At 43.7% G+C, this 27275-nt stretch overlaps 1 protein-coding gene across 6 annotated transcripts in view; it reads right to left on the minus strand.

The window, feature by feature from the left end:
• Positions 1-9589: 9589 nt before the first annotated feature.
• The window catches only part of ADK (adenosine kinase), a 1085903-nt gene continuing 1068217 nt past the window's right edge, over positions 9590-27275 (minus strand). For all 6 annotated transcript variants that reach the window (XM_029609562.1, XM_029609558.1, XM_029609563.1 and 3 more), the window contains one exon: positions 9590-10423. In XM_029609562.1, coding sequence (XP_029465422.1) covers positions 10299-10423 — 125 coding nt within the window. In that variant the 3' untranslated portion in view covers positions 9590-10298. The remainder of the gene's footprint in view (positions 10424-27275) is intronic.

Consider the following 27275-nt stretch of genomic DNA (forward strand, 5'->3'; position numbering starts at 1 on the left):
GTGAAACTATTGCATGGGTTATTTTTCCCTATATGCATCACCTTGCACTTATTCACATTAAATTTCATCTGCCATTTGGATGCCCAATTTTCCAGTCTCACAAGGTCTTCCTGCAATTTATCACACTCTGCTTGTGATTTAACTACTTTGAATAATTTTGTATCATCTGCAAATTTGATTACCTCACTTGTCATATTCCTTTCAAGATCATTTATAAATATATTGAAAAGTAAGGGCCCCAATACAGATCCCTGAGGCACTCCACTGCCCACTCCCCTCCACTGAGAAAATTGTCCATTTAATCTTACTCTCTGTTTCCTGTCTTTTAACCAGTTTGTAATCCATCACCACCTATCCCATGACTCTTTACTTTTCCCAGAAGCCTTTCATGAGGAACTTTGTCAAATGCCTTCTGAAAATCCAAATACACTACATGTACTGGTTCACCTTTATCTACATGTTTATTAACCCCTTAAAAAAAGTGAAGCAGATTTGTGAGGCAGATTTGTGAGCCTTAGGTAAAGCTATGTTGACTTTGTTCCATTAAACCATGTCTTTCTATATGTTCTGTGATTTTGATATTTAGAATACTTTCCACTATTTTTCCTGGCACTGAAATCAGGCTAACTGGTCTGTAGTTTCCCGGATCACCCCTGGAGCCCTTTTTAAATATTGGGGTTACATTAGCCACCCTCTAGTCTTCAGGTACAATGGATGATTTTAATGACTTATGTGGTTTGAAGGAATAAAGACAGAATTCAAAGACAGGCCAAGAGTCGGGACTGGTGGCAGACAAGACATAGTCATGGTTGAGGGCTAAATTCAGGTCCAGGCGGCAAGCAAGGGATAGGTCTAAGTCTAGAACTGAGATCAGAAGTGGAGAGACAGACCAAAACTGACAAGAGATAAAGGTATAAGATAGGACCAGATGGACAGGGTAAAGCAAGATGAGACTACAGGGACAAGGACAAGGCAGGGAGACAAGGCAAGGCAACAAAGATGGGGCAGGAGCAGGAATAAGACAAGGCATGTTGAGGCAAGGCTGAAAGGATGGATGAGGTAAAGCTGGCCGAGGCAAGGCTACAAGACTGGATGAGGCAAAACTGGATGAGGCGAGGCTGGAAGGTTGGATGAGACAAGGCTGGAAGGCTGGATGAGGTAAGGCTACAAGACTGGATGAGGTAAGGCTGGATGAGGCAAGACTGGAAGGCTGGACGAGGCAAGGGACACGTTGCTGGGGCATCATTTGCATGGCTGGGGTTTAAATTCCCAGCTATGCGATATCATCAAGCAGCACTGGTCTCTGAGGTTCCCATCGCAGAGCCATGGGATAGGTGGTGATGAATTACAAAATCCATCACCACCTATCCCATGGGATAGGTGGTGATGGATTACAAAAGATCTAGGTAATGCATCAGCAGATCCCAGGGGCGAGTCCAGCGGTTCGGGGAAACTTCCTGTAGCCACAAATCCTAACACTACCCCCTTCTAAGCCCCTTCCCAGACATTTGGTCTTTACCATTTGAGGAAAATATTGATGGGATCCCCTCCCCATCTGGGGGCCTGGGAGGTTCAACATGAGTTCCGGTGAATGTTTCAAGAATTCCTTAGCTTTGAAGTGACATGATGGAGAGGGATTCTCGGGGAAAGGAAAACATGGCTCGAAGGTTTCTGGATTGTTGTGCTGAATGAGGATAACCCCTACTTCCCCTGTAGTAGCATCTACTTCTGTGACGAAACGCTTCAAGGAGTCCGAGTGATCAGCAGAGCTGTGAGGCGTCAAAGTTCTAGGTTGTTGTGTATAGCATAGGCCGGTAAGTGATGTGTACTGGAGTGGCAGGCCCGGCAGATCAGGTAAGGTAGTCTGAGCCATGTAACCGAAGTGGCACAATGCTCTTGGCAAGAGGGGGCCCCAATGCACAATTTGCAATGTAGGACAGTCAATTGAAGTCAGGTTGAGTCTGAGTCAGCACATAGAATTCAGTGCTTTCTTGATGTGAACAATCTGCATGGTAATGGGCAAGGAGACTAAGCTCATGCATCCAGGCAGAGGATCGCCATAGACTGAAGAAATGGTGCAAAGTGTGTTCAAGGTGACAGTAGGTCAACCATACTGACATGGCATACCAGCAACTCTTGAATAAAATTGCCACCTGCTCCAGAATCAAGTAAGGCTTTGGTCTTCACAGTGTGTTCCCTGAAGGTGAGGCATACCGGTTCCACTGGCTGTGGGGAGGGAGCTGGATTACTTAATATAGTGTTCCTGATTAAGCCCCACACTTTCAAGTACTTCCTGGCTTTTCAGGGCAGTAGTTAGTGAAATGCCCCCATGCTGCATAATAGAGGCAAAGGTTATGCTGTCTTCGCCTCTGATTCTCTTCTTCCGAGAGTCGGGTCCTACCTAACTGCATGGGTTCTTCGGAGGCAGTAATCAACATAGGTTCCATGGCAGGTTCCTGGAGTATTGAAATTCAGGAACCAAACGGGTAGATCAATGAGATGTCTTCTTTTCCTGAGCTTGTTTCTGGAACCTTATGTCTACACAGAAAGCCAGGGCAATGAGTGATTCCAAAGAGGGGGGAAGATTTTGGCCTACCAACACATCTTTTAGTCTCCCAAACAGACCTTGTCAGAAGATTATTCCTGGAGGAATTCTGCACAAAAAAATTGAAAATTCTGCAACAAATAATTGAAAATTCTGCGCACACATTTTCTAAATTCTGGAAAATTCTGCACACTTATTTGTCAAGATAACACGATATTTCTGCATTTCAGTGCAATCCAGTAATTTCATGAAAGGAGGTAAACAGGAACAGAAGCAGAGGTCAAAGGAGGATTCACATCTCCACCTGCTCTAGGCCAGGGGCAGCAACCCACAGCAATGGACAGCTGAGCAGACAATGACCACCGCCGCTACCTGAATCAGAAAGCCAGCTCCAAGCCTCACATGCAGCAGCAGTCGCATTTAACCAAACATCTCCCGCTGCTGTGGAGCCAGTCTCGTGCAGCAGGAGATGATTTTTCATTAAACGCAACCTTTGCAGCAGAAGTCAGAGTCCACTCAATTGTCCAGTGCCAGGGCACACATGTTAAAGGCTGCAGACCTCTGGCTCAGAACAAATAGAAATATGAATCCTCTTTGGCCTCTGCCCCTGTCCCCATTCACCTGCTTTTCCCTCATATCTCGAGCTCCCACTAAAAACAGTCTCTCCTCTCCCCCTCCTCCTTCCCCTCTCCCTCCCCTTCGCATACTTTCCCTCCCTTTCTCCCCAACTCATTCTCTCTTCCCTCTCCCCCTCTCATTCTCTCTCTCCCCCTCTCATTCTCTCTCTCCCCTATCTCCCCATCTCATTCTCTCTCCACTCTCTCTCCCTCTCATTCTCTCGCCCCTCATTCTCTCCCCCCCCCCCCTCATTCCCCTCTGTATCTCCCCTCTCTCATTCTCTCCCCCTCTTTGATTGTAGGGTCCTAGCCTTTGCACAGTGCAGTTTGCTAACCTCGCCTGTGCCGCGCTGCCTCTGCTCTCCATGCGGGAACCTTGCCAGCGATGTCTCCGCTCTCCGTGGGCGTGCCCATGCCACTATGGTTCCACTTTCCATGCATGGTGAACTTCGCTCTTACCGCATTGCTTCCGGTTTTGCTTCCTCTTCCGGAAGAGCATTCAGAAGGGAGAAGTATTCGGCTGCAGTGAATTCTGCAAGACGAGAGGAAATCTGTGGGATGGGAGAATTCTGCGCAAATTCTGCATTCCTCAGCCAAGCTCGGAGGCCAAGGTACAAAACCCTAGAGCATACTTGCCCATGGTGTGAGTGCCTTGGTGAATACGTAGGAATTCTGTGGTGGAGACAAGGCTTGACTGGGTTTATTAAAAATCAGATGACACTATCGCACAAAGTTGTCAAAGCTCCCAAGGACAGGATCACCTCATTCCCACAAGGGAGAGGCCCAGGCAAGGGGAGGACTATCCAACAAGGAAAGTAAATAAGTTATGTTGACACGGTTTGAAAAAAAATGAGCCACCTGAAGTTCAAAATGCATTTTACATCCATAGTTTTTCTATGAGAATTTGGTTCCATGAGTATGAGGGCCTAGAAGCCCTGTGGACTTTTCACTTCCTTTTATTGCAGGCAGAGAAATGGGAAAAAAATTACATGCACAAATTTAAAAAAATGCCATTCTGCATGCATTCTTAACTCCCCCAACCTAAATGCCCCTGTAATGTGTCACCGACAACAGCAGCTTGCATTGCAGCCTTCTCTCAGTACTTCTGTCCCGGTCCCAGCCTGGTATCTTGCGCTTCCCTGTGGCCTTCCTGCATGGCCTCCAGCATCTTGCAACTGACTAGGGACATGCTGAGGAAGTATCAAGCTTTATAGGACCTGAAGACAGGAAGTCCTGTCTTCAGGTCCTATAAAGCTTGATTTCATAAGCACTGTTGTAAGTATTTAAGGAAGCCCAGTTCATGCTTAAGTAACAGGTCCTGTTATTCCTGAACCTGAATATTCACTTCCTGCCGTTCCTGTTTCTGCTTTGACCCAGACTGTTCTGAACTCGCTTTGCTCGCTGTTTGTCCCAACCTTGACTAGGTACTCCTCTCTGCAAATATACTCTGCCTGCCCCGACTCTTGCCTGCCTCTTTGTCACCTGTGGGAGCCAGATCTGCTTGATCAGATAGTGCTAAACCAACAATGGTCCAAAAGGTTACACACCTCAGGCTGTGACAGTCCTGAAAGGACCGTAGAAGTAGCCAGAGGGCTACCGTGTTACAGTTTGCTTGAGCCATGAACCCGGCTGACTTCCCGCTTCCTAATGTTTTGCGAGAACTCTCTAGCATGATTCAGCAGCAACAGAAAAACCAAGACCAGATGATAGGGGTGCTGCAAGACCCATCTCAGTGATTGTTCAAACTGCAGCTATCCTTGGCCATGGCAATTTCTCTGCCAGCTCTATCATGACAGATCGCTGTCCCGGCCTTTCCCCAGAATACTCTCACTCTCCACCTGCCACCTTCACTGTGATACGATGGCAACTCCAAAGCCTGTAGGGGGTTTATTAATCTGTGTTTAATCCACTTCGAGTTCCAACCAGCCAGCTTTGTATCTGAATGAGCTAAAATAGCCTATATAATTTCACTCCTCTCTGATCAAGCCCTGGCCTGGGCATCATCCTTATGGGAAGAGAGACCACCCTAGTTTTGCCAATTTCCAAACCTTTCTGACCTACTTCTGGAAGGTTTTTGATGAACCTGGACATAGGCTGTTTGGAGTCTTTCGTGTACTGCGAAGATTCATTGGTTGTTTATCGCGGTGCATGATGTTTTCCCGCTGCACGAAAAATGCCTTATTTGTATGGGACACGCCCCCTCATGCGTTACCACTGCGATATTGGAAAAATGAGGCCCTTATTTAGTAATTTTGTCACTGAAAAATTTGGCCGCCGGCTCCCTCTACCTGGATGAATGCACGCCCACCTGCCCGCGGCCTGGATCGAACACGCGCCCGCCCGCCGGCTCCCACCGCCGCCTGGATAGAATGCGCGCCCACCTGCCCGCCGGCTCCCACCGCCACCGCCTGGATGAACGGGCGCCCACCCGCCCGCCGGCTCCCGCCGCCGCCTGGATCCAACGCGCGCCCACCCGCCTGCCGGCTCCCACCGCCGCCACCGCCTGGATGAATGGGCGCCCATCCGCCTGCCGGCTCCCGCCGCCGCCTCGATGACCGCACGCCTGGGGGATTCGGAAAGTGACAGGTATTTATACATATATATAAACAACTTACGCTGCAGTGTTAATATGGAGGTCGTCCATGGTTTTTTACACTTTACTCCCTTTGGTTTTACCCCCATTTTTTACACTTTATTCCCGTTTTAATTTTCGCCCTGCGCCTTGCTTTGGGAGGGGGGGGAACCATCCACTTCCTGGTGCCTGTCATTTCAAATGTAATTTGAAATGACAGGTACCAGCGCACCCAGGATACTGTATAGGCGCTGTATTAGCGCCTATACAGTAAAATGGGTTGCGCGGGCCTAACGCTTGCCTAACGCTTTGCAGACGCGGCATGCATTTGCATGCAATTTGAAGAGAGTATCGAGCGGTAGGTGAAGAGAACTGTGCGTGCGGGGAACAAGGGTGCGCCTGGCACTGCCGCACTCTTTCTAACGCGGCATAACTGTATCGACCTGCTACTTGGGTCTTAACTTTGTGAAAATCTTTGGGTTTATGTTTAACTACCAAAGGTGAAGAAAACTGATGTATCTTTTGTGTTGATCCTGCTTTATGGGGCGGATTTTAAGAGCCCTGCTCGCGTAAATCCACCTGGATTTACGCGAGCAGGGCCCTGTGCGCCGGTGCGCCTATGTTCAATAGGCCTACCGGCGCGCGCAGAGCCCCGGGACTCGCGTAAGTCCCGGGGTTTTCCGAGGGGGGCGTGTTGGGGGGCGGGGCCGAGCAGCGCACCATTTTCGGGGCGGGATGCGGCGTTTCGGGGGCGTGGTTTCGGCCCGGGGCGGTCCGGGGGCATGGCCACGCCCTCCGGAACCGCCTCTGGGTTGCGTCTAGGCGCGCCAGCGGCCTGCTGGCGCGCGGGGATTTACTTCTCCCTCTGGGAAGCGTAAATCCCCCAACAAAGGTAGGGGGGGGGGTTTAGACAGGGCCGGGGGGGTGGGTTAGGTAGAGGAAGGGAGGGGAAGGTGAGGGGAGGGCGTTAGCGAATTCCCTCCGAGGCCGCTCCGATTTCGGAGTGGCCTTGGAGGGAACGGAGGTAGGTTGCGCGGCTCGGCGCGCACCGGCTACACGAAATCGGTAGCCTTGCGCGCGCCGATCCAGGATTTTAGCGGATATGCGCGTATCTACTAAAATCCCGCGAACTTTTGTTTGCGCCTGGAGCGCCAACAAAAGTACGCCTTCGCGCCGTTTTTGAAAATCTACCCCTTTGTGAATAAACCCTGAGCCGTTCATAAATTCAAAAGCCCAGAAAGGCAAAATGAACTGGATATTTTTATTCAGTTTACTTTACCTGGATATTTAGTGGCACTTATCAGCTAAAAGTGCTCCTGAACATTCTGTTTCATTCACTAACAATTTTCCTAAGTGGATCCAGTTAGTCAATTTTAGGACAGGTATTTGGATTGACCAGATTTATCTGGCTAACTTTACCCAGATAGTGCATAAAGCACTGTCTGGCTAAAGTATAACTGTGCCCTGGGAATGCAGCCATATCCACCTCATTTTGTCCAGGTGAATTTCTATCTGGACAAAATGTACCCATTCACTGGGAGGATACTTTCAATCCCACAGATTTGTCTGGCTAACTCTCAGAGTTTGCAGGACAAATCTTCTGAATATTGACTTCCAAGTGAAAACTTACTTTGCACCAGTTCCTGGAATTGCTGTGCAGCAGACTGAAGAATGTCTGGGTGCAGAGGAATCCAGCTACTGAACCTGGTTCTGCTGTAGCCTACTCCAATTCTGATCTGTACTCCAATCCTGCATCCAGTCTCGAACCACCAGACTTTGACTGTGAATATCCTTGGGGCTAGCAGCCTGACAAATTAAGGAAATCAAAGCAAGGAGCTTTACATAGAAACACAGAAACATGATGGCAGAAAGAAAACCATATGGCCATCTAATCTGTCTATCCTTTGAAGCATAAGGGGTCATCAATGTGGACATTAAAGTCACCAAGAATAAAGAAAGGGAAAAATAGTTCAAGGAAGGAAGAGTGTTAGGAGTCTAAGTTGTTGCAGAAAGAGGATGACTTATCAGGGGTTCAATAGATGACAGCTACCCAGAGAGTTAGTGGGGTGAATAGGCAGATTGAGTGGGTCTCAAAGAAAGAAAATGAATAGGATAGAGAAAGGAGAAGGTAGTGAAACATGCAAAACATGAGGAGCAACAACCCAGCACTGCCACTGTGGTCTACTGCGATATCTGGGAGAAAAGACACCCTCAAAAACAGAGAGTAGCAATTGAAGCAGAGTCCTTGATAAAAGCTAGGTCTCAAAGTGAGAAGATGAAAGGGATGAGAGAAAAAGTTCATGAATTAGACAAGCTTGTTGGAAATAAAGCTAGTATTCCATACAGAATATGAGAAAGGAGGGGCATAGGGCAGGGGTGGCCAGCTTCAGTCCTTGAGAGCCATAAACAGGCCAGGTTTTCAGGATGTCCACCATGAATATGCATGAGACAGATTTGCATACACATTGTATGCAAGGAGGAGGAATGACAGTAGTGACAAGGATGAGGGAGAGTTGTGATGACTGGATATGAGGAAGAAAATTGAAGTTCAAGAGTAGTATATAAGGCAGAAAAGAGAATGGTCAGGCAGGTAGAATGTAGAAATGGAAAGCCATGGCTCTGATATTTGGGATGGTTTATAGTAGAGAATAAGACTGTAGAGGGACAGCATTAGGAAGAGGAAGAGTAGTGGAGTGATAGTAAGCAAAGTAAGGAAGAAATGATGCTGACCTGATGTAGCTGGGATGTCTTGTTGGGTTGATCCTATATAATTGCAATGTTTTGGTGATTTGATCCTACAGTGCATGACTTGAGGTGTCTACAGCTGAGGAAGCCGGGAAAAGAATGTAGATGAACTGCAACTTCCCAGTATCTGATTTGCTGGTTGATGGAGCATGGGATGGCAAAAGCCCAAACCCTGGTAAGTCATGACATCCTCAGGTATCCACAGCCGAAGCAGCTCAACTTTTAATTTCTAACTTGCTCTTCCCTTCTAATCTCCCTTCCCCAATAGTTGAATTTTTCTAAGACCATCTTGGCTGGTTCCAACCATGGCAATTCCTTTCCAAATGTATATAATGTTATCAATTAGCTCTTTGCATTCCATTTTCATAAACAAAAAATGTGTGCCTACAAAGGGTACTACTACTTTAAGTAATACATTAATCTAGTTGCTGTCCATGTGGAAGGTGGTTAGGTTTTGTGTTCTGCAAGTGGTTTCTAATATATATACAGTAGATACTATGTTGCTCTCAACTATTTGAAAGAAGATGCCAATGAGCAGGAAGTTTAACTCAAAAATAGTGCAAATTGAAGTTGAGTAGTTCTTTTGCTCAAGAGAAATTGTGAATTAAAGTTCTCTGTCTGAAATAAAAGTGTTTCATTTTTTTAGCACCAAAAACCCCCAAACAAAACAGCAAATTGTATTACAAATAACACCTGAAATAATATAGCCCATTATTCTGGTACCATTAAAGTCATATCCTTAACTATCATAATATTGAAGCAGAAGAGGAAAAATCTAACAACTTGTTGTTGATCGTGCTTGAGCAGCAATGTATGTGGTGTGCTGAATCATCTTCTTTTAAACTGTTTCGTGGTTACATTTTTAGGGACACTAAAAATAAAGTACTTTTCCCAGTTACATATGTGTGGCATCCAAAATGAAATGTGATACACTCATGGTCAATGCTTTCATGTGACTTTATACACTTGTCAAAATTACATTCTCTTTTGTAGTATTCTTAGACAAATCAGATTGTCCTAAACTAAATGAAAAATATGGACACTTGGACAGCAACTGGCATATATTCATAGAACAATTTCAATTATGTTTGTGAATGATAGCGAGACAGCTTACTGTAAGAGAACTTGTCTTTATTTGTCCGTATCAAATTACATAGTAAAGTAATGTGTGCAAGCATTACAGGGTTTGTCTTAACACTGTAATAAAAACATAAAATGAAATTTTTCCAATTATCCAAAGTACATTAAATGTTTAAAACTGTGCGTTTAAGATTCTGTTTGGCATATCCTGGCAGAAGAGTCCTGCATAAATATTTCTGTACCTCATTTTCATTGTATATTTATAAAAATTAAATACATTCATACAAGTATACAGATGTGTGTATATGTATAGTGCTGACAATACAGTAGGAAAGGAGGTTACAACATAGAGATCACTGAGTAAACTTTACTGGCTTCTTTGATGGCTGCCAGTTTGAAGGATGCACATGAACTGACTATAGTTTTCTACAGAAATGATAAAACAATTAACCAACAGACAATTCCTTGAGGTTCTGAGATAAAGAACTGCATAATAATAGCATTTTTATAGGCTGGTGAACACAGTTGGAAGGGCTTTACTCATCACTGCAACCCAAACAAATAATGCCTGGTGAGGTACTATGGTATAGAAACCAGCCTGTAAAAGATTTTATTTCATAGAGTAAATGAATAGAAGTACAGAAGCCTTGATGCAGGTGAAGGGCATATAGGTAAAGGGCAAGATTCAGGCAACAATCCCATTAACAGAAATATTATGCCTGATCCATCTGGGTTTCTGTTATTTGAAGTCTGGTTTCTCTGGGAATGTGCAGCCAGCACGGCGAATCACCACATTAGCTGCATAATGTCCAGCACGAATGCACTCTTCCAGGGGTCGATCATACACTAGCTGTGATAGAAAACCTGAAATCAGAAATAGAAAACAATCTTCTATAAATCTGTATTTAAACCATTATGTTTGGTTTGAATATTTTTGCAATTTTTCACCAAGTCAATGACAATCTACAAAGATTTCTTTTTTCCTTTTCTCTGAGTTTACAGGGTAATCTGTGCCTGGAGGATATCTCTTCCTGTGATCCTTTTCACTCCTCACAAATAACCAAAACCTTCCTTCTTCAGCAGTGATGTATTTAATTTCTATCATTTTACACTAGGTAGAGAAATAACCAATATTGCACGCCAATGAGATCAACAATGGAAACTACTGATCCCATCACAGGCACTGAAAAACAACAACTAGTGAACAGAATCTGGGTGCATGCACAGTAGGATCTGGGGAACCCATGGCCCTTGGCCAAGAGCCGTCTGACAGGTAGGCTAGACAAAATGTGGGAGAGGTTTAAAAATGGAGAAGACGCTTGTAGCTGCAAATGAATAATCATGGTGCCATAGCCTGTACAGCAGGGGTAGGCAACATCAGTCCTGGAGTGCTACAAGCAGGTCTGGTTTTCAGGATATCCACAATGAATGTGATTGAGGTGTATTTGCATGCAGTGCCTCCATTGTATGCAAATATATCTCTTGCATATTCATTGTGGATGTCCTGAAAACCAGACTTGTTTTTGGCACTCCAGGACCAGATCTACGATCCAGCCTGGCTCTGATTGAGCTGGAAGCCAAAAGAAACAGTATGAAATTGTTAGGCCAAAAAGAAAATTGACCCAGAGAGAGGGAACAGTGATAAAAACAATATTGTCTCTAGATTATTCCCCAATAAGTGACAATGTGTTTTTTCAGTGGTGAGAGAGACATCAGCATACATTAACACTAACAAAAATGCAGGAGATGCAAGTTTGACCATACCATTATGTCTATTATCACTATTTGAAATCCTGGGAAGTCAATAGTTCATTTTTTTTTTTAACTATTTCCTGATTAATAGTTCATTTTGAGCTTATTATGATATTGTGTCCAAAGGACTACAAAGTGCTTGCAAATACATACATATATGCAGGTATACCCATGTGATAGATACATTATATAAAAGTGCTTATAAAAAACATTTCATGTCAATTTCATTGTACATTATTATCTCAGTACCTTGCTATATTTATAATCCAGCAGGATTTTTTTTTCATACTTTCTTTTGTTAATGTGGCATGTGTGTTAGTCTAGTTAGCAGTGAAGGATGAAAAATGCAGATAATTTTCTGCAATCATATTTTCTGTTTCCTTTATTTTCTTTTTGTATGAAAGTTATCCTGATGTGACTGAAATATCAGTTAGCAAGTTTCCTGCTTGCAATGTCAGTATGTTCCAAATATTTTTAATTTTATTATGTCATTTTTGTAAACCGCATTTATTGTACAAACAGGTTATGTGGTATATACGTTTTTTTAAAATACATATCAAACTTAGCTTATAAACTAATAGTTTAACATTTTATTTATCGATACTGTCTATTTTTTGTCACTTTGTAACTACTGTTAGTAGTTTATTAATTTGTGCCACCTTTCATAACAATGTGGTAATCAAAACTAAACATTGGAAACAAATTATATAACATTTATTTATTTATTTATTTATTTTTAATTTTTATATACCGAGGTTCTTATAGAGACTATAAATCACTCCGGTTTACATATAACGATAAACTGCCCAACAGAGATAAGGGGGCTTTACATAGAACAGTGGTACATATGGAACATTATAACTGGATGACAATTTAACATAATGATAATCAATAATATAGAATAGTTTTACTTGTAATTAATAAAATTATGTAATATAAACTGTATAATTTAAATATTTAACTTGGATATAGTGACATATTAACCATGCCAAATATAAATAATAAGATAAAATGAATTTTGAACTTAGAAATTGTAGTCCAGTTGCAGAGGAAAATATAAATAAGATTAATTTTTAGAACTCAAAGATTGTTGTCCAGTTGCAGAGACCTGAAGGTAGGACTTGGTATGGTGACCATAATTAGGGGATACTTCTTATTTGGAAGAGGATACTTCTTATTTGCAGAGGATTTGCAGAGGATTTGCAGAGGATACTTCTTATTTGCAGAGACCTGAAGGTAGGACTTGGTATGTGACCATAATTAGGGGATACTTCTTATTTGGAAGACTTTCCGTCTTGGTAGGATTGTGAGTCTGGGAAGGCTTGTTGGAAAAGAAGAGTCTTTAGCCTTTTTTTGAACTCTTGATGATTGGGTTCAAGTCTTAGATTTGGGGGGAGCATGTTCCACTGGTGGGGGCCTGCTAAGGATAGCGCTCTTTTGCTCAGAGATGATTTTACTTGTTGGGCATGCAGTGATCCTTTGTAAGCGCTTCTGATAGGTCTGGAAGATGTGTGCGGTTGGAGTTGAAAGCTTAACGTGATGGGAGCTATTTTGTTTGTCGCTTTGTGGATGATTGTGAGTACCTTATAGAGTATCCTTTGTTTAATGGGAAGCCAATGTAGATTACTAAGGATTGGGGTGATGTGATCTTTTTTGTTAGTGCTTGTTAGAATTCTGGCAGCAGAATTCTGTACCATCTGTAATGGTTTGATCGTGTTGTTGGGTAGACCTAGTAGCAGGGAGTTGCAATAGTCGAGCTTTGATAATATTATGGATTGAAGTACTAGCCTGAAGTCGGAGAAATAAAGGAGGGGTTTAAGTTTTTTGAGGACTTGCAGTTTGTAAAAGCAGTCCTTCGTGGTATTGTTTACGAACTTTTTTAGGTTAAGATGATTGTCAAGCCATGCTCCAAGGTTTCTGACGTCCGGTGAGAACATGTTATTAGCGTTTGGTAGAGAGAAGCTAGAGGAGATTGTGAGAGGATCCTGAGAGACAATGAGCATTTCGGTTTTATTGGCATTCAATACTAGGTTGAGGCTTGAGAGTAATTCCTTAATGGGCTGTAGGCATTCGTTCCAGTAAGTGATGGTTTTTTGAAGGGATTCTGTAATCGGGAGAAGGATTTGAATGTCGTCTGCATAGAGGTAATGGGTAAGCTTGAGGTTTGAGAGTAGGTGGCAGAGAGGGAGGAGGTAGATATTGAATAGGGTGGGAGAAAGTGAGGATCCTTGCGGGACTCCTTGCTCTGTAAGGATTGGATGCGATTCTTTGTTGTTTATCCTTACTTTGTAGAATCTGTTGCTTAGGAAGGAGTGAAACCATTTGAGAGCTGTGCCTTTGATCCCTATATTAGTTAGTTGGTCTATAAGTGTAGTATGTTTTACCGTATCAAACGCCGCAGAAAGATCAAGTAGAACCAGCAGGTAAGATTGTTTTTTCTCCAGGTTCACGAGGATGGTATCAGTGAGCGATAATAAGAGAGATTCGGTGTTTAGTCATTTTCGGAAGCCATATTGAGCTGAGGATAGAATGTTATGATCTTCCAGATATTCTGACAGTTGCTTGTTGACAATTTTTTCCATCAGTTTGGCGATGAGTGGTAAGTTTGCAATCGGTCGGAAGTTAGCTGGGTCTGATGGAGAAGCATTTGGTTTCTTCAGTAACGGTTTCAGGATTGCCAATTTTAACTGGTTAGGAACTGAGCCTTGAGACAGGGATGTGTTGATAATTTCTGCTATTGGTTTTGAGATGGTGTTTGGTATGGCAATGAGGAGATTTGTTGGTAATGGGTCTGATGGGTGTGAGGATGGTTTTAGTTTTTTGAGTGTATTTCGATCTCCAGTGAAGAAGTGAGCTCGAATGAGTCCAAGCTTGTGTTTTGTTGCGGCACTGTTGTTAGATGGTGTGTTAAGGTGGGGCTATTGGATGTAATTGAATGGGTAAGGTTAGTGATTTTAGTCTTGAAGTAGTTGGCTAGCTCGTTAGCTTTGTTGAGCGCTTGGTGGTCTGGGATCGTGAGAGGAGATGGTTTGGTTAGAGAGGAGACGTAAGAAAAAAGGGCCTTTGAGTCGAAAATGAAGTTGTGTATTTTTTTTGCATAGAATTCTTTCTTTGTTCTAAGGATAGTATTCCTGTAGGAGTTGAGGTGGGATTTGTAGATGGTTTGTGTCGAAGTGGATGAGTTTTTTCTCCAGCTTTGCTCTTTTTTTCTAAGAGATTGTTTGAGGGATTTAAGTTCGGCTGTAAACCAAGGTTTTCTATTGTCTAATGTAGGTTGTATGGTTTTAGTTGTGGTTGGGCAGATTTTATCTGCAATTTTATTGTTAATATTGATCCAAGAGGTGGTAGCAGTTGTTGCGTCTGTGAGGTCAAGTTGATTTAAAGCTTCGGACATCTTTTCACTGAGTATGTCTAGAGAGCAAGGTTTCCTGAATTGGATGGTGGATTTGGTAGTGATTTGAGGTGGAGGTTTGTTGATCCTAAGGGTTGTGTGGATGACTCTGTGGTCTGACCATGGAACTGGTAAACAAGTGGGGTTGGTGTAAATGTTGAAGAGTTCGTTAATAAAGATGAGGTCCAAAGTGTGGCCTGCCTTGTGGGTAGGACTGTTGATAATTTGAGCGAAGCCCAAGTGGTTGAGTGAGGAAAGAAAGGTTTGGCAGTTGATAGATTGTGGAGTAGCGTCTACATGTAAATTAAAGTCTCCGAGGATTATAGCAGGTTTTTCAGTGTTTATGTGTTTAGCTATAAGTTCGATCAGTGGGGAGGGATCCAGTTCTAGGGTACCTGGTGGGGCGTAGACTAAGGCTATTTGGATTTGATCCGATTTAAAGAGGGAGAATTCTAGTTTGGTGGAGGCGTTGGTAAGTTGTAAAGTTATATTAAGTCCTTTTTTTGCTGCAAGGAGGAGTCCCCCACCTCTTTTTTTGGGTCTAGGGACAGAAAATAAGTCATAAGATTGAATGGGCAGTTGATTTGTAAGTACAATATCTGTGTGTTTTAGCCATGTCTCTGTAATTGCACAGATATCTGGGTTGACTTCTATGAGATAGTCACTGAGGATGTCCATTTTTTTGGAAAGAGACTGAGCATTGAATAGAGTTAATGTAAATAAAGAGAGTCCTAAGATTTGTGTTATAGGTGATATCATTATTGGTAAAAGCCTTTGTTGTCGTGTGATGTGATGAATTGCAGGTTTTGTGTGCTTTCTGAGGTTATGCCAGATTTTGGGTATGGTGCAGAGGTGCATTGTTGTGGTTCAGTTGGTTGGGAGCAATGTTTCGATATTGAAGATGCTGGGCTAAGTATTGGTGAGGTTGACTGAATGCTGGACTGAATGCTGGAAAATGCTGAGAGAAGGCTGGAGAGAAGGTTGGAGAGGCTGGATGAATGCTGGAGAGGCTGGAGAGGCCGGATGAATGCTGGAGAGGCCGGATGAATGAATGCTGGAGAGGCTGGGTGAATGCTGGAGAGGCTGGGTGAATGCTGGAGAGGCTGGAGGCTGGATGAGTGCTGGAGAATGCTGGATGAATGCTGGAGAGGCTGGAGGCTGGATGAGTGCTGGAGAATGCTGGATGAATGCTGGAGAGGCTGGAGGCTGGATGAGTGCTGGAGAATGCTGGATGAATGCTGGAGAGGCTGGAGGCTGGATGAGTGCTGGAGAATGCTGGATGAATGCTGGAGAGGCTGGAGGCTGGATGAGTGCTGGAGAATGCTGGATGAATGCTGGAGAGGCTGGAGGCTGGATGAGTGCTGGAGAATGCTGGATGAATGCTGGAGAGTCTGATTACATGCTGGAGCAGCTTGTGAGTGTTGGAAAGGCTGTTATGTGTATGGGCCCTGGAGAATGAGGTCGCTGGACAAATGGATTGGATAACGTTGATGTAGCGTGCTTCTGTAGTGTAGGCTGGGTTGTGTGGCAGAGTCGTTTAGCATAGGTGGTTTCTTGTTGTGCTCAGGTTCACACGAAGGGGCACACAAAGGGGCAAGCCCCTTTGTCGTGCTCCTTCGGCGTGCGACGCACGGCGCGCGACGCCTAGCTGGGTGGGATTTAAAGCTCTGCTGAGCTTTAACTGGTTGGCTAGCTATATTATTTATGGGCGGGTCTTAGCGTGTGTCCCTGCTTTTTTAATCTTTTAGTTTGTCTTTTTATATCTTTTCGTCGAGTTGTGTCCGCCGGATTGGGCCTCGGCGCGCGCGGCTGGCGTTGGGGTCCCCCGGGTGGGGAGGCCGAGCACTGACCTGACCTTCCCCCGGTGGGGCTCCGGCGCCGGTCGCGCAGGTCTTCGGTCGCCGCGTGTAGCAGGAGGAAAAGGAGGTAATGGCGCCTGCAGTCGGGATTTAAAGCCCTGTCGGGCTTTCTCTGGTTGGCTGGTAAGTTTCTGATTTGGGCGGGCCTTAGCGTTTTACCTCGTGGTGTCCGCCGGATTGGGCCTCGGCGCGCGCGGCTGGCGTTGGGGTCCCCCGGGTGGGGAGGCCGAGCACTGACCTGACCTTCTCCCGGTGGGGCTCCGGCGCCGGTCGCGCAGGTCTTCGGTCGCCGCGTGTAGCAGGAGGAAAAGGAGGTAATGGCGCCTGCAGTCGGGATTTAAAGCCCTGTCGGGCTTTCTCTGGTTGGCTGGTAAGTTTCTGATTTGGGCGGGCCTTAGCGTTTTACCTCGTGGTGTCCGCCGGATTGGGCCTCGGCGCGCGCGGCTGGCGTTGGGGTCCCCCGGGTGGGGAGGCCGAGCACTGACCTGACCTTCCCCCGGTGGGGCTCCGGCGCCGGTCGCGCAGGTCTTCGGTCGCCGCGTGTAGCAGGAGGAAAAGGAGGTAATGGCGCCTGCAGTCGGGATTTAAAGCCCTGTCGGGCTTTCTCTGGTTGGCTGGTAAGTTTCTGATTTGGGCGGGCCTTAGCGTTTTACCTCGTGGTGTCCGCCGGATTGGGCCTCGGCGCGCGCGGCTGGCGTTGGGGTCCCCCGGGTGGGGAGGCCGAGCACTGACCTGACCTTCCCCCGGTGGGGCTCCGGCGCCGGTCGCGCAGGTCTTCGGTCGCCGCGTGTAGCAGGAGGAAAAGGAGGTAATGGCGCCTGCAGTCGGGATTTAAAGCCCTGTCGGGCTTTCTCTGGTTGGCTGGTAAGTTTCTGATTTGGGCGGGCCTTAGCGTTTTACCTCGTGGTGTCCGCCGGATTGGGCCTCGGCGCGCGCGGCTGGCGTTGGGGTCCCCCGGGTGGGGAGGCCGAGCACTGACCTGACCTTCCCCCGGTGGGGCTTCCGGCGCCGGTCGCGCAGGTCTTCGGTCGCCGCGTGTAGCAGGAGGAAAAGGAGGTAATGGCGCCTGCAGTCGGGATTTAAAGCCCTGTCGGGCTTTCTCTGGTTGGCTGGTAAGTTTCTGATTTGGGCGGGCCTTAGCGTTTTACCTCGTGGTGTCCGCCGGATTGGGCCTTGGCGCGCGCGGCTGGCGTTGGGGTCCCCCGGGTGGGGAGGCCGAGCACTGACCTGACCTTCCCCCGGTGGGGCTCCGGCGCCGGTCGCGCAGGTCTTCGGTCGCCGCGTGTAGCAGGAGGAGGAAACATATAATAAAACATCTTATAAGAACAGCTCATGGTAAATGAGTTGTTTATCTATAACAAGTGTTCTCTGAGAACAGCAGGACATCAGTACTCCAAAGTGGGTGACATCATTTGATAGAGCACAGCTCTGAACTTTTATGTCAAAGTTTCTAAGGCAAGTGCAGGCTGGCATAATACCATGTGTCTATATGGGGGCTCAGTCTAGTTTCTTAGCTGTATTTGGAGAAAGCAACTCCAAGGGAAGGTGGGTGGGTTTCGTGAGGACTGATATGCTGCTGCTCTCGGTAAACACCTGTTACAGGTAAGCAACTCTGCTTTCTCCGAGGACAAGCAGGACCGCGTCCTCACAAGTGAAGAATCCCTAGATACAGACTGTCCTGAACACAAAAAGGTGAAATCAAAACAGTGCCAATGGGCAAAACAAGAACTGCTTTTATTGGCAACATGCCTTTTTTCCTTTATATTTTTCATGTAAAAGGCAGTCTTGAACAAAAACAACAGACCCTAAGAGGGATGCATTTGGGTTCTACACCTCAAAGAGACTTGCAGGACAAACTGGCCACACCTACTGTGGTGTCAGGAGTCCTTGTTCAAGCAATAGCATGATCTAAATGTGTGGAGAGAACGCCACCCTGTAGCCTTGCAAATCTCCTCCATGGAGACTGATCTTAGGTGGGTTACCAACACTGCGCTGTGGCTTTAACACTATGAGCCTTGATATGACCCCCCCCCTTCCCCCAGGGCCATAGAAGGAAATGCAAACTGCTATCCAATTGGAAGTCTGTTTGGCAATAGCAATCCCCCATTTATCAGTGTCAAATCAAACATAAAAGTGGGTGAACTTTCAATTGGCTTCAGTCTGCTCCAGGTAGAAGGCCAAGGCTCTCTTGCAGTCCAAACTATGCAATGCTTGTTAACCTTGGAGGACATGTGGCCTGGGAAAGAATGTTGGAAGGACAACTGACTGGTTTGTGGGGTTCCAAAACCTGTCCCTTCCATTGTAAACACACTACCAGAACCCTTATTTACTCTTTCCTCACCTCCTGCTTAGCCCTGCTATACACCCAGGCCTCCCAGTGAGTCATCTCTCTCCACTTCAATCTATCCAAAATTCTGCTGCACAACTTATCTTTCACCAAAGTCACTACACCCATACAACCCCTCAAGTCACTACATTGGCTGCATATCTGTTCCTGCCTACAGTTCATGATCCTCCTACTCACCTACCAAAGCCTTCACTCTGCAGTTCCTTGCTACCTCACCCTTTCTCATGCACTCCGCTCATCAGGCAAGTCACTCCTACCTATGCCCTTCTCCTCTAACCCCAATTTCTGACTCCATACTTTCCACCTGGCTGAACCATATACTTGGAGTAGGCTTCCTGAGCTAGTGCATCATGCTCCCTCTTGCTTTAAATCCTGTTTAAAAACTCACCGTTTTGGGGCAGCTTTTAAATCTTAACTCCTGACCTGCTTACAGCCTCATTAATTTTTAACCATTGCTTAAGAAAAATGAAATTCCCAAAGTCTCTTTTGCCCTGTATTTTTGTCAATTACATTGTAAGCTTTACTAAGCAGGGAGTATCTCATATATTTTTGCATAGTGCTACATATGTTGAGTAGTGCTATAGAATTGTTAAGTAGTAGTAGTTCAGGTGAATTTCTGACACCACCTTAGGCAGAAACTTAGGATGGGTGCATAACACCTTCTTATTATGTAAAAATTTGGTATGAGATAGCTAAGTTACCAGAGCCTGGAGCTCACTGATTCTGTGTGCTACAGTCGCCATTAATAAAAATATGACATTCCAGATCAGGTAGTTCAGGTTACAGGAGCGCAGTGGTTCAAGAGGTGCTTTCACCAGCTGGCTCAGTACCATGTTGAGGTCCCAGGGTACAGCAGGAGGCCTGATGGATGCTTCAAATTAAGCCTCCAAATGAATCAGACAACCAAAGACTACATAGATTGGTCAACCTTCTACATGCATATGATAGGGACAATTGTACTAAAATGTACTCTTAAGTGGGATCTTGAGATCTAATTCAAACAGATGTAGAAGATAACTGAAGTACTTGGAGTAAAATTCCCACCATCTTTCCCTTGGTGGAACAGGCTAAAAAATACTGATTTCTAAGAGGCAGAAGAGCTCCTTCAGAAGTAATTCCTAATGTAGATGCTTCTCCCATGAGGGGTCTGGAGGTCAATTTGGAGGGAGACCCACAACTCTGAAGTTACACTGAGCCAATGGGATCACTTTGGGGGATTCCTGGCTACAGCCAAAATGTCCCCTAATCCCATCATCATGCACCATGGAGAAAGATGCTGATGCTTTGTCATCTTTGCTTGATGGTCAGCATCAGAACTCCTCAATGCTGGAAACAAAGAATTGGAACACTTTGCATTCTTTGGATGAGAAAAGGCAGATGATGGCCTGTCTCCTCAATCCTTCATGATGTTCGATGTCAAGGGGGTTCTACATCTTCCTTGTGTCAATGCATCACCAGGATTTGGTGCAACTTCTGGGTCCATCGATGTCAGTGCCTCAGATGCTGACCTTGTGCCAAAAGTGCTTCTCTGTAAGTTCCAACCAGAACAGATGCCTCCTAGAAGTTACAGTTGTGCAATAACAACACCCTGAGACATCATGCAATGCCCTGAGGCACAGGAAACATCTATCATGGGGATCCATGATAGACATCACCCTGTCATATCAGAGGCACTGTTTAAAGCCACTGGTTTGCTTATCTGTGACTGGATGAAAAAATCTAACAAAGCAAAATTGAATGACTTGATGACTGGGAGCAGTTGATGCCCCTTGGTGCACTGGAGCAAGTGCCTACCTGGGCACAACAAAAATAAAGTTACAAAAATGACTGAAAAACTTATTTAAGGACATTCTAAGAGGCAGAAAAAGACTGATGGACTCCACAACGAATGATTCCTGCCTGAATTAGGATTGAAAAAATCCTCAAAAAGCAAGAGTGTGATCCATGACCTATGAGCTCCACAGAAAAGAAGAGACTGAAGGGGCACCTGCATGGGCGCATGATATTATGCCAGCCTCCACATGCCCAGTAGGGGCACAGTCAAGTTCTAGAAATTTTAAATAAAAGTTTTGGGCTGGCCTCCACCGGATCATGTCACCTCTTTGTGAGGACCGACATCCTGCTGTGCTCTGAGATAATTCATAAACTTCTACAATAACAGCATAAAATATATTATAAAATAAATGAACAAAATTCAAAATAAAACAAATATATTTTAAAATCATGAATAATAACAGTACACATCACTTTATATCACATCAACAACAAAGAGGATATCCAGCAATTATCTTGTAAAAGCCTGATTAAAAAGACAAGCTTTAACGCTCTTCCTAAACTTAGAGTAGTTTTTTCCCCCTAAATCTACAGTGAGCACATTATGTAAACTAGGAATTACATAGCTTAAAACTGCTCTTGTATACTCTAATCACATTTTCTGAGGGGGAGGTATCCTTAGTAATTCCATTTTGAATAAGCCAAGATTTCTAGGTGATCTATAAAGACATATCAAATTTGCCAAACAAATTGGCTGACCTCTATGAATACAATTAAAAACTAAATATGTGCCTACATGTAAAACTAAATATGTGCCTACATGTAAACCTTTGTGATGGTATTTAATTTAGCGACGGTATAGAAAAGATTTTAAATAAATAAATATAAGATCTTAAAACAGATCCTTTAGATAACTGGAAGCCAGAGCAACCGTTCCAGTATTTCTGTTATATGGTTAGGATTTTTTAGTCCAGCAATCAACTTAGCCACTGTGTTCTGAACAAACTGAAGTATTTTAAGAGTATAAACAGGAAGATCTTATAACAACATGAAACCCCCCTCTCTGGCGGAGGATCCCTGATCAGGGGCTACAGCAAGTCTCAGAGCTGTCTTTATGCTCCTGGATTTCTAACTCTCTTGCACCAAACTTCAGCGCTGGGGTTGGTGTTCTATGGTCGGGAGGAAACCTGAGTCTCTGGGACCCTAGGTGCTGTGGTGGGGTTACCAGGCTGCACAGTCATGCTCATTCTTTGCTCAATACTCACAGTGAGGGGGGATGTTGATCCAAAAAGGCACACTTGAATAAAAAGTTCAGAGTCCAAAGGTGGTGGTCAAATAATAAAAAAGGTTTACTTAACCTTGAAAAATAATATCTAGAGAGTGATTCCCAAATGCCTTCCCCAATAAAAGTATGTGAATTCTCCTCCAATTCCAGTATTCACCAGGGTTGATGAAAAAATGTCTCCAGATTCAAAAATACTTCTCAAAATTAGAATGTCTTCCACCCTGCTGTTAACTCAGCGCAAGATGCAAAAACCGGGATCCAGCCCTTTCTTCCAGTAATTTCTCTCTCAGTCAGGAGTTGATCCAAATGGCAAAAAAATCACTTCTCCAAAGACCTCAAAACTCTTAATCCCAAAGTCCTCAAACTGACTAGGCCTTGAGGACCTACTCAAAACTCTCCTCTTCAATAAACTCCTCTGCACTGTGAGATCCTGGGATGATTTCCTTATTTTCTTATCTCCTTCCCTATAACTACTGCATGTGATCAGTGGCAATTTATACCTGAGACCCATCCCAATACGTAGAATCCCCATAAGAAATAGCAGATAGTGAATAGCCTTGTGGGACATCTGTGGTAAGAGGATGTAGATCAGATGAGGTGTCTCCGATCATAACCTGGTAAGACCAGTTAGAGAGAAAAGAGGAGAACCAAGAATAAATAGTAGAGGCAATACCCAGTGCTCTCAAATGGTCAAGCAGTGAATTGTGATTAAGAGTGTCGAAGGCTGAAGATATGTCAAGTACTATTAGAAAGAACTTAATGCCAGAATGAGAGCCCAGATGAATACTGTCAAAGTTTGACAACAGAAGAGATTCAGTGTGTTAAGCAGTCAAAATCCAAACCGTGAGCTATTGAGAAAAGTAACTAGTGTCCAAGAATTTCTGCAGCTGGCTATGTACTATCTTCTCGATGATTTTATATAATAGCAGTAAAGAGGTCATGGGAGGGTAATTTGAGAAATCCTAAGGATCCAAATTAGTCTTTTTTAATAGTATACAGCCACTACTATTAACACAGAGGTCAATAGATCTTCATAAAAAGAAGCCTTAACAAGAGCCAGCGATAAAGGGGCCAATGTTAGCGCACAAAACTTTGATCAGAGCAGTAAAACATGAGTTAAACACACAAAAGTTATCTTTCTTCTGACTTAATTTAGAGATAGGGATGGGTGAAAATTCTTGCCAGGAAGAGGATATGGCAAGTTGGTGAAGCAGGCAAATTGGAACTCGATAATTAAAGGACTATCAGAGCTGTGATCTTAAAAAAAAAAAAGAGAGAGAGAAATGACAAACAATGTAGAAGATACAGCTAAAGAATTGCATGAAGGGGATGTAATCAAAGAGTGGACTATTTTAAACAATTCACGAGGCTGCGAAGCAGCCACTGTGACGAGAGGAAAACCACATATGCTTTACCTGATTAATAGTAACCTTGTAAACAGCTAGTTTGGAGTGATAGAAGGCAAGCTCAGAAGCTGAATTTTTCTTATACCAGCAATGTTCAATGGCTTAAAGTTCACGCTTTAAGGTTCTTAGAGAGGAAGTATTCCAAGAGACAGTTTTTTGCCAATGGATAAGCAAAGAATTCATAGGACCAAGAGAATTCAGAGCTGTATGAAGAGACGACTACCAAAAATTAACCAAGCTATCAGAATCATGTACAGGGGAATGAGAAAGAACAAGGAGACACTGAGAATGCAGCTGATCAGCATCAATTGGTGGTCTTCTCTAAATTATATGAGGGGAACAGTCTTCTGAAATGGAAACACCAGACAATTTGTTGAGCAGGAATTAAAAGGTGATATGTCTATATTATAAAGTCCATCAAACTAGGGCGAGAGAACATAGCAGAAATCTCATCTTTGTGAGACTTTCCTCACTCCAAATGACATCAGATCTTCACCTTGGTGTACTGTGCTGTTCGTATGTCTCACTCCGCATCTAAAACTGGCCCCCTAAACCACCACCAACACCTCACCTCAAGCTATTACCTGGCCCTCCTATAGAGATATAAATAATAGACTACTATGAAGGCCTTATAGATAGGCTCACTCTCTCTCTCTCAATAGAAGTATCGTGGGGTGAGAAAAGTTTATTGTGCCCTGCGATACTATCTATGCCAAGACAATTACCATAAACATACCGTGGACATTATCGATGCATTATCACATTTTGATGAATCTAGAGGAAAGATCCCAGTGACTTGAGAGCTAGAGAGCTCTTTTTTCAGAAATTTGATTTCCCACAGCTTACTGCTCATCAGTTATTATTAAATGCCCCTAATACCATACAGGATATTCAATCGAGGGAATTCAACAGGCTCCCTCTTTACAAGGCACCAGGTCCAGATGGGTAAGGGGGTGGAGTTTTATAAAATGTGGCAATCCCAAGTCACTGTGCCATTGCAAGCTATGTTTTCACATCTCATTGAGATCCACACTTTCCCTTCAAGACTTAAGCAACATACTGCCAAAAACAAAGGGAAAGATCCACTTCTGCCAGATTCATATTGGCCTATATCATTGCTGAATTTTGATCTTAAACGTTTGGCAAAGATATCTGTAAACAGGCTGGTCTTTTTCTTGTCAGAGCTGGTAACAGGGCATCAAGTGGGTTTTGTCATAGGAAGGCATTCCGTTTTAAAATGTGTGGAAACTGCTGGTCTCTCTACTCCAGAGCAAAGGTGCTGATTTGTCATCCCTCCTGATAAGTTTTGATGCTGAAAAGGCTTTAATTCACGCAGTACTTCTACTTTCTGTTGAATAGATTCAGATTTGAGGGCATGCATATAAATATAGTGAAATTGCTATCATCTAATCCCAAGGCAATGTTCCTAGTGAACAGGGATAATACAGACAAATTTATGTTGCAGCGAGGCACACGGCAGGGTTGCCCTCTTTCACCTCGAGTCTTTATTACGAACCATACAACTAAATACCAACATTACAGGGATTAAAGTGGGTGAGTGTGAATTTAAAATAGTGGTTTTTATGGATGATCTTCTCATTCATTTCACTAATTCTTATTACCTTTTATTTATTTATAAAATCTTAATTTTCCACACTCATGACCAAGAAAATTGTTTGAGGCGCATTACAATAATAGTACATGCATGGAATTGAGAGGCAAATTTTCCCACTTTGGCTCCTTTTCAGGTTTCAAGCTCAATCTGAATAAATCCGAAGCTTTGACCTCTAACCCCCAAGTTAGAGCTCTATGGAGAAATGAGTTTCTTCTCCAGTGGCACAGGAATCATTTAAATTTCTTGGAATTACATTCCCTATAAATCTTACAAAGCCATATGATTTCAATATCCTCCTGCTGTTGACCAACATGAAAAATAAGTTCCTTTCATGGAAATCTTTCTCCATCTCAGTGACTGGAAGAGTGAATCTATTTAAAATTCTTTTGTGGCTGCAGTGGCTATATGTTATGCAAGTGTAACAACTGTGGCTCCAAAAAATGGACATTAAATTGAGTTATACTATGTATGATATGATGTGTTTTCTCTAGCGGGGAAGACAGCATGCATAATCATATGACAATTGGTGGGTGGCTAGCAGGGTTTGGGCATCCTTAACTTTAAGGACTATAATATGGCTTGTCTACTATGACATGTAAAGGACTGGCTATATATGTCCCATTATAAATAACCCCCTGGCTTTTGAAAGGTACATATCATCTCCTCTGCAGCTGAGATATATTCTGTATGCTCACCCTTTCAGTCTTTCAGTTGTGCTGAGTTAAATTTTAGTAGTGCACCTGAGGAAGGCTTGGATAAATCCTTGTGCAAAATTGAAGCATAATTCCAGGAAATTCTTTTTTTCTATCTTTGTAGGGTAATCAGGATTTTATGCCAGTTATTCAATCTAGGACCTTTACAATATGGGCTTTGAAAGTAGTAAAACATGTAGTGCATGTGGTAGATGCTGAGAGGTTTCTCTCTTTCACGAATTAATATCTTTATTTGATTTAGATCCAAAACAAGTTTATCTTTACCCGCAGCTGAAATATCATCTACAAACTTTGCCCAAGGATAACCTTACTGAAGAATTTCAAATGAAAGTTGATTTTTTTCCAAATTGAAGAGTGGGACAGAGTAGGTATTTCTCAACTATATCAGTCTCTCACTCAGTTAACTACCACAGACAATTATGAGACCATTCTCATCCAATGGCAGCGTGATTTGCCAACTACTTTAACAACTCCACAGACATTTAACAACCCCAAATATTTTAATCGGATTCCAGAGTTGGTGGGGGATCCAAATCTTCATGAAGTGCAATATAATAATATGAAAAGAGCCTATTTAACCTCAGTTCAATTAAATAAAACATGTTTTTTGGAGTCAGAGTTATGTCTTAAGTGTCAAAAGAGTCGGAGGGCTTTGGGACATTATTTTTGGTCATGCCCTGTTATATGAACATTTTGGGATAGGGTGAAACAATACTTAGAGATCCTTGTGGAACAGTCCATGGTGTTTTGTCCAGAAGGGGTTCTTTATGATATAAATCCATCTTTAAAATCCGAGGGAGGTGTGCCAATCTTCTGATTAGAAAAGCCTGCTTGATAAGAAAGAAGTCTATCTTAAAGACTTGGTGCGACACAATGCCTCCCTCAGATTGGATTTGGAGGAATATTTTTCGTGCCTTGATGCAAAAGGAGAATTTGGTCACCACTCAGTCCTATAAATATAAACTAAAATTCATTGAAATTTGGGATCCTTACTTACAAATACTAAAAGCTATATTCATTAGGGTGTGCGCACGTTTCCCAATGTGCTGATTTTATAACATGCGCACGCTAATGGCCGCTGTCCAGACAGGCCTCTGTCCCAGCCAGACCACGCCCCCTAGCCTGCCCCTTTTTTTTTAGGGCCTGGCACTTGTCTGTGTATCGCCACTTACGTGCGTGGCTGGGCCTTTTGAAACTGTGTGGGATGTGCAGGACCTGGCCACAGGCATAAGTGGCGATTTTTATGAGTGCTGGGCTTTTAAAATCCGGCCTTAAATGTTTTATTGTTCTGCTATGGTTCTGGTAGGCATAAGAGTACCTGCATACTAGATGTTTGTACTGTTGGTTCAATAAAGTTTTATACATAAAAGACACTTATGCATTTGTTTCCGATAGAGAAAATATTCAAAAGTACTTTTTTAGGAATAGAGGTAAAACCTTTTATGGGCAAAAAATCTGGATTTATCCAGATTTAGTTCGGTCCACACAAATTAGGAGGAAAAGATTTTTAGCATTTAGAAAAAATGTAATTGATAGTGGGGGACAATTCCTGTTGAAATTTCCCTGTAGGTGTGC

This window comes from Rhinatrema bivittatum, chromosome 7, assembly GCF_901001135.1.
Source record: "Rhinatrema bivittatum chromosome 7, aRhiBiv1.1, whole genome shotgun sequence".
NCBI lineage: Eukaryota > Metazoa > Chordata > Amphibia > Gymnophiona > Rhinatrematidae > Rhinatrema > Rhinatrema bivittatum.